The 8,646-nt window shown below is 34.2% G+C and overlaps 1 protein-coding gene across 3 annotated transcripts; it reads left to right on the top strand.

Annotated features, from left to right (window-relative positions):
* The first annotated feature begins 463 nt into the window (after positions 1-463).
* On the top strand, positions 464-4,974 carry LOC133817215 (CRM-domain containing factor CFM9, mitochondrial). Of its 3 annotated transcripts, none has more exons than XM_062249670.1 (4): positions 464-652; positions 1,059-1,332; positions 2,144-2,545; positions 3,098-4,974. In XM_062249670.1, the coding sequence occupies exons 1-4, from the start codon at positions 579-581 to the stop codon at positions 4,439-4,441; spliced, it is 2,094 nt and encodes a 697-aa protein (XP_062105654.1). In that variant the 5' UTR covers positions 464-578; the 3' UTR covers positions 4,442-4,974. The 3 variants fall into 3 exon arrangements, with proteins under 3 accessions (XP_062105654.1, XP_062105653.1, XP_062105652.1); XM_062249669.1 differs by having other exon boundaries at positions 1,044-1,332; XM_062249668.1 differs by having other exon boundaries at positions 1,041-1,332.
* Positions 4,975-8,646: the final 3,672 nt, after the last annotated feature.

The raw sequence follows: 8,646 nt of genomic DNA, 5'->3' as shown, positions 1-8,646 counted from the left end.
ATGAATAACTCTCCCTTTTACAAATGCAGATTGCATAGGAGATACTAGTATCGAGAGTAATGGTCTCAATTTGTTAGCTAGTAACATCGAAATGATCTTATAGGCCACATTACATAAGGAGATTGGCCTATAGTCATTGATGGAACTCGGCTGCTCCCTCTTTGGCAAAAGAACCAGGTTGGCTGCATTAATTGAAGCCGGGAGATCACAATGGGTAAAAAAATGCTTCACCATGCTGATCACATCTTTGCCTACCGTATCCCAGTGGTGCCTGAAGAATGATCCTGGCATGCCATCAGGCCCTGGTGCCTTCCCGAGATTACTTAGATCATAATAGCATTCACAAAAATGTTCTATGTAAAACGACAACAAAACTCAAAAACGACATAGAAATAATATCTGTTTCCAGTTTTAACCTTGATAAGGCCTGAATAGTTGGCCCCAAAACCTAAAACCCTGAAAATCTAAAACCCAACGACAACGAGGGAGGTTGCTCTTGCAGAAGAGGCATAATGGAAGATTAAGGAGAAACCTCTAATTCAGTCTCAGTGCCAATCCCTTTTCGCTTAACAAAATCAATGTTGGCTGCTAGGAATCTCCATAGGCATACCTTCAAGAACCTTTCCCCTCTCCTCCATTCCGCTTCTTCAAAGTAAGTTCTCTCTTTCTCCATTTTCCTCTCCAAGTCTGAGAATTTGAAGAAAATCGATTCTTACTATATGAATTTGTATGATTTGGCTTAATCGAATGAAAAATTGTACATTCAGAACTGGAATTATAAACAAAGTAAGTCTCCTTGGTATTAAAGTAAAACTTTTTTTTTTCTTCACTTGTTTCCTACTTTTTCTCAGCATCCAAACAGGTTTTACAGGTTCTGAATCAAACGCTCAAGTTTGTTCTTAATGAGGAGATTAGTTTTGAGCTGTATTTCTTTGTTTTTGAAGTCCTTTGTCAGTTTAACAGATTATGCCTTTATCAAATTTCAAACTTTGCTTGTTCTTTCTCTTTTTTCTAATGAAATTTGTAATATTATTTGTTAGAAGTGATTTGCTGTGTAGAAAAGTTGCTCCAAAAATAGTTTCAAGTAATGTCGTTCAACCAAGTAATGCTAGAGAAGATGGGTTATTCTTTTCTTCTTCTACAATGCTGCTGGATCCGTTCAACACATGGTGCCGGTCCATGTCGACACCGAGAGGAAGGAGCATGCGAAGCAAGGTGGAGCAGCGGATGAAAAAGGAGAGTGGTAAAACTCTGAGGGAGGTTCGGAGAGCCAAAAAAATTCAAAAGAAGCTGATGACTGAAAGTGAGAGGCACGTTTACAACCTTAAAAGGGTATGTTATTTGGCCTTTAATGATGCTGATACATGATTTTTTGGAGCTTTTTCTTACTCTAGTTGCAATGACAATGCTGTGTTCTTGGTTAACTTACTATTGTTTTTCTTAAACTGGGCTTCTCGCTTAATCCTACAATATTTTAGAAACATGAAACGATAGCAATTTCTATGTAGTATCTAGAAGGGATTCGAATCTCATACCATGTGGGAGCATAGGGCAGTTTACTGGTGATGGAATACTGCACCAATTGTTACATATTCAGATGTGAAGAAAAACGGCAATGATTCAAAAGTTGGAGATTCTTGGCATATAGGTGAAAACAGAGAGATGCTTGGGGCTCTTTCTGAGCATTTGAAATTGATTTTTTTTTCTACTTTATTTTACCCGAATCATGTCAAAAACTATGCTTTAGCCAACAATTTAAATTTTCTTGTATGAAAACGAAAGGAGATGTAAAAAGAATTATGATGGTTGGCATTTTTCTTCTCTGTGTGCTTAAAATCTGACCACTTACCAAGGAGGTGGCCAGTTTGTTGAATATGTTTACATTCATTATTATCTGAATGCTTCTGATGATTAGTTTTCTGATCATTAACATATTTTATACCTTGCTTATTGTTATGGTTGTTAAACTGTTTTATATATAAAATTACCAACAATAATCATGATTTTCTTCCTGAATTTGCACATTGACTTTCTTGGCTTGTTTTGATCTAAGGTATATTGATCCTGTTTTCTTGACTTCTAACGCAATCTTATTAACTTTTACAATCATCAAATAAGCACTTGCACTATTGAACTGATGCAGGCCAAGAGGAAAGTGGCATTACTCCTACAAAAGCTAAAGAAATATGAGCTTCCAGACTTGCCACCCCCTCGACACGATCCTGAGCTATTTACACCTGAACAGCTTCAGGCATTTAAGAAGATTGGGTTCAAAAATAAAAATTATGTACCTGTTGGTGTTCGTGGAGTCTTTGGAGGAGTTGTCCAAAATATGCATTTACACTGGAAGTTTCACGAGACTGTACAAGTTTGTTGTGATAACTTTCCCAAAGAAAGAATCAAGGAAATGGCAACAATGCTTGCCCGACTAAGTGGTGGAATTGTGATAAACATACATAATGTCAAAACAATTATCATGTTCCGCGGTAGGAATTACCGCCAACCAAAGAATTTGATACCTATCAATACCCTCACAAAGAGAAAGGTTGGTGGAGTAGGCATATATTTAATATATTCTACAGTTCATATTCAAATACGCTGCATTCAACTGGCATAGTGTAATACTTATGTATGATAACCATTGGGAAACAAAATATTAAGAATGTCCGTGTCTGTGGCTTTCCGTTACTAAGAACAGGGCCGCATGCACCGGAGTATGTTCTTCTAGTCCCCAGACTGAAAAGTACCCACAATCCAATGTTGGATTCGATCTACACTCTTCCTCTTAAAAAAAAAAAACAGGGACAAAATTTGCCGGTTCATATGCTATAGTTATTTCTTGCGTTCAAAATTTGTACTTAGATACTACTCTTCAACCTAACAGATACTAAGGATGGTGCAGGGGTAGCAAATTACCTTGAAAGGAGATTCTCTTTTTTTGTTAAGACTGTATGCAGAGATTCTTTATATTGGATCTTAGGCGAGAAACTGTCAAAAAATCATAATGTGCTATTTAGAAGTCTGAGTTTAATATAATGCTTATGCATGAACCAAGGCCGTTACGAAAAAACATTAAACGTTTATGTATTTTATGCAGGCATTATTCAAGGCCAGATTCGAGCAAGCTCTTGAATCTCAGAAGCTAAACATAAAGAAGATTGAACAGCAACTTCGCCGGAGTGGTATAAATCCCGAGGATCCTGTTGCAACCGCCAGCATCCAGAGAGTAGCTTCTTCATTCTTTAATGCAATTGACAAGAAGGAAGGAACCCCATATGTTTTCCAGGAGGATAAATTATCACTAAGAGATAGTACTGATTTTGAATCATCAGAACCTTCTGATGAAAAGGAACAGGAGGAGTTAGACAAATTCATAGCTGAGATAGAAGATGCAGCAGAACGAGAGTGGGCTGCTGAGGAAGCAGCAGAAAAAGAAGACTTCGGTAGACTTAAATATTGGAACAGAGAGGAATTTGGTGGGAGATTCAGAAGAGCTGAAACATTTAGAGGTGATAGCTCTTATGATGAGAACAGAGGGGATAGAAATTGGAAGGATTCACATGGCAAACGCAGGACTTCTGAAAGTGATGATGAAGACGATGATGCTTCTGATGCTGATGATAAATGGCGATCTCGCAATGCTAGAGGTGCTACTCCTGTTGATAGTGACATTGATGAGTCTGATGAAAGTGAAGAGAATTTTGAAGTACATAGAGGTGACAGAAGAAGGCAGGAAAGGATTAGCAGGCCCAGAAATAATGAAGGGTACAAGAGAAATGCTCCCATAAACTTTAGAAAGAGTATGCCTGAAGAGGATTCCGATGAAGAAAACGTCCTTAGTGATCTGGAAACTACAATGCGGCAATCAGATACTGATGAAGAACATGGCTCAAGCGCAGCAAGAGCAACGAATTATAATTACAGGAGTGACAGCGATGAAGAAGAGGACTCCTTTAACCAAAAGGAAGAGAAGGGTAGAAGAATGACTTATGAGAGCAGTGGTGATGATTCTGATGAATGTAATAGGCTTGAGGCACCAAAAGTAGTGAAGGGTAGAAGAAGAATGACTTATGAGAGCAGTGCTGATGACTCTGATGAATGTAATAGGCTCGAGGCACCAAAAGTGGTGAAGGGTAGAGGAAGAATGACTTGTGAGAGCAGTGATGATGATTCTGATGTTAGTAATAGGCTTGAGGCACCAAGAGTAGTGAAGGGTAGGCAAAACAGAGCTGGCAGCACTGGTAACACAGCAGCATCTAGTCATTCAGAAATTGCTTGGCTAGAAGAAGAAGACACAGAAGCATTAGGGGGTGGAAACTTAGATTACTGGAGCAGTGGTGATGAAGATGAGTATCAAGTGAAAAGTGATGGCAAGGAAAAGACTGATGCAAGGAGATCAAAATCAGCTAAAGAGGTGGATGAAACTTGGGATAGTGATTAATTAAGTGGCTTGTTGTTATCAAAAGAATCTAAGGCTAAGGCACTTGCCCATGTTGCAATGGTTCCCTTCATAGGACTTTGCTTTTGGAAGTTCCATGAACATGTGATTATTTTATTTGGCAGCTTGGATTAAGCAGGGCTCCTGCTACAGTCTACTTACTACTACTAGTAAGATTCAGTAACATCAATGAAATGAACCTTGGTGGTGTCTTCATGAATGTGGAAAGATTGAAGAGAGTATTAATTGAGCTCCTTCTCATATATTTGAGAAAGTTATAACTTCATTTTTCTGATTGATTGAACACAAATTTTGTACTTGATTGATTTTCTTGGCGTATTAAAAAAATTTGAGTGAAAATGAACAAAAGTGGAAACTATCGGGCCAATTATCATATTTACCAGTGTAATTTAATACTACATGCTTTTAGAATATGAATGGCCCCTGCTTTTGTTGTGGATTGGTGTCACACTGAACTATATATATTTTTTTGTAATTAAGCCTTTGAATTCAAATAAATCATTAATTATGGTAGACATGTTCTTATATTCAATATATTAATATTGTAACTCACCCAATATTCATAATTTATTACAAGTCATTATTATTTTCTTAGAAGAGTGTTACTTTCAATTTCCTATTTTTAACATTTTATGTCATTTTTAACATTTCATAATTTATGCCCTGCCCGTGGGGACCCGCCCCTAATGGGGTGGGAGCGGGGAACATGACTCCGGTCTCAAACCCGTTTACATTGTAATTTATATATTTGATATAAATATTATTAAAAATATATAATATAATGTATTGTTTTTTAATTATTTTAAATTAAAAAGTATTAATTATTTTAATTTATTTTATCAATTTTAGAAAAAAAATTAAACATTTCTATTAAATGGGTACTCGATGGGTCCCGACCTCGAGACGGGGTAGGGACGGGGGAGCCTTTCCTGGCCCCGCCCCACTCCGCTCCGTTTATATCCCTATGTTGGAGTTTTTTATTTTCAATTTTTTTATTGCAGTACTCGTTGTAGTTACGTCATACTTTTCAAATTTTCAAAAGATCTTATAAATAAGTTTGTGTTTTTTTTAATACGAGTGGCAATATCAAAAATTTTGTTTTTGATATTATAAACGGTTTGAAATTTTTAAAAAATTAAAGGAAATATATGGTAATTACACTAAATACTAGGATGAAAATAAATACTCCACTATGTATTTTTTTCTTGGATGAATGTTGGCTAATTTATTGAAATAGAAAATTATTACTAACACTATAAAATTACCGTGTGTAAAAAAACACCACGTGTTGAATTAGATTTTGGTGGAAGGAAGGGGTGATGATGTAGAAGAGTTAGGCCACTTAATATCGTAAGCGCGAGTGGGGACTGAGTGGCGCGTGGGCTAGAAGTAGACAAGTGGCACCACAGCACGTGGCAGTCAGAATCGACGCCGAATGGAAACATATGAGTCCACATCATATACAGAAAGGTATGGGCCCCACCACATCACAGCACAACAACGCGTATTCATTTATGAAAATTTGAAACTCTTTTTATTCCTTATTTTTATTCTTATTCTATTATTAAATGAACAAGGAGTTTTCTATGGTTGGGATTCAAAAATTCTTTTTTATTTTTGATTTGTGAATAATTTTTGGTATGATTTTTTTTATAATTATATATATTAGAATAATTTAGAGTATTCTGCACATTTTAAGAAATTTTTTAATAATTTATCATACCAAAAATTAAGTTTAAACATATTATTTTCCAAGCGCATAAAAAAATTAATCACACATGCAATAACTTATTTTTAAACTAACTTTCGATATTGTAAATTATTCAGAATTTTCTAAAAATATGTGAAATGCTTTAAATAATTACAATATACATAATCATAACAAATATTATGCTAAAAACTATTCACAAATTTAGAACACAAAAGAACACTTTTTGAAACTCATACCATGAAAACTTCCAATAAATAAAGCTGAGAAACCATTCGAAGCAAAAGAAACAGTAAATAGAATTATTTGGAGAATTATTATTAATAATTAAAATAAAAATAAAGGTTGTTATATGCTGAATATTACAAAGTCAGCATTTAACGTGGACAATGGAAGATGTCATAGGTCAACTTCTACTACTTCCTTACACGTTGCACCCTATAAATGACTCGACGACTCATACTTTGCTTGGTCCTGCTTGGTCCTACCACATTTCCACTAACAAATTATCAAAAATACCACTTTTTAATTTTTTCTTTCTTTCTTTTGTTTTTTCGTGTGTGTGATTATCACGCCAACAACTAGCTCGATTAAGTTTCCAATCTTTTTTTTTTGTAGGTACTTTATAGTTGGAAATTTAAAAAAAACATCTTCCACACAAGCTGAATTTTCAAATTCTTTTTTGGGTTTTTTGTACATTAATTTGGGGGACAATTATTAATTCCTAAAAAACGTAGATGGATAAAATATTAATGGGTTTGATTCAAGGGAAGTAGAACAAGTCAAGGCAGAAGTTATTTGGGAAAAATTAGAAGAGATGGTTTAGAAAGCTTTAGAATCCACACAGTGAGTTGAACAACCATGATGTGTTTACCTAAAAAAGAGTTTATAGGTTTGAGTTATTGGTTAATTGGAATCATAGTGTTGGTCAAATAAAACACAATCTTATTAATCTAAACTGGTTGTTTAATTAATGATTTAGTAGATAATATTAGAGTTAAGGGGATTTTTTTATGGGAAATATGGTTATTAAATGTTACTTGGCTTATTTATTTATTTCAAGTCAACAAGTAGATTGTGATTGGAGAGAAGACTCTTAATTTTTTTTAACCGTTGGAAATATTGATTGCTTGACCTAATAAGGACTTCTTTAACCCAATTCTTTTCCATTATAATGATGTTAAAATATAGTGACAATATTCCACTATAATAATGTGAATTATGCCACCTTAAAAATTGTGATGTGAAAAGAGTTTTTTGTCAAATAAAAATTCTCTCACAAATTATTTTAGATGAGGTAAATGCCCTTTTACAGATTATAATCGAAATTATACTATTTAAGTGAAAAATATATTATTATTATTGGGTTTGTGAAAGTTAAATTATTTTAAAGTTAGAGATTGGAGATGTTCCAAGAACATTACCAACATTTACCGAGTCAAACTCTTGACCTGAAATCAATTACGAGAATGAGCAATAAGTGCTATACTCCAATCATGAATGAGTTTAATGACCATAGTTATGACACCCAACTTTCAACAATTCCAATTGAGTGCTCTTCATTTTTTTTTTCTCTTGGGCAGCCTCAAACAAGTTGTGGAAGCAATATGTACTATTCACTTTTTTTTTTTTTTTTTTTTTTTGAAGTAATGATACGTGCACATAAATATTAAATATAGTGACGTTTCATTGCTCTTTAAAATAGATAGTGAGTTACAGTTTTAATAAATGTGATTGATTAGGTTAAATTGACACATCGTGTAATGTTTTGATGTATATTTTGAGTGCACATATCATTACTTTTTTTTTTGTTCTCAATAGTTGAATTGCCATACCATTAGTAATATGGCTTTGAATTGAAACCCTAAATTGCATATCGGGTTGCACTAGACAAAAATTTTAAGAGCCATCACATTTTTATTTTTACCAAATATGGCCTAGTACACTACTCGGTTTGGAAAACTCGTAGAGTGCAATAACACCCCAAAGACAATTCAAAATTGGTTCATGAATATTGATTGAGTAGACCTAGACCAAGACCATTCCTAAGCAATTGTTTATGAAATTTCAAACTAGATAATGTATACCAACTGATTTAAATAAATATTATTCACATAAACACTTGTAGAGAACCTTATCTTTTTTTCTCAAAACAATGGGGATTAATTGGTGGGGGTCATCCTAAACGTAGAAAGTTGCACATGAAGCACTATCTAATTTAGACACAAAAATATATGATCAACATGTTATTGTTTTCTGTTCTTGAAAGCTACACAATTAAAAAGGGTTTTTTTTTTTAAATAAAAAAAAATTGCATATTGACTAAGTCTACTTCCACTAAAAACATAAAACAAAAGATGATACATCTCCAATCTTGAAATTTGAGTATAATATCAACATCTTAAGGAAAATAACAGCCTGACAGGTGCAGGCTATTGAGTCACAAAAAAGATAATCTACTTGTGACAAAAAATGAAAA

This window comes from Humulus lupulus, chromosome 2 (assembly GCF_963169125.1).
Source record: "Humulus lupulus chromosome 2, drHumLupu1.1, whole genome shotgun sequence".
Lineage (NCBI taxonomy): Eukaryota > Viridiplantae > Streptophyta > Magnoliopsida > Rosales > Cannabaceae > Humulus > Humulus lupulus.
Note: the sequence above shows the minus strand (reverse complement) of the source record. Positions and strands in the feature narration are given on the sequence as shown.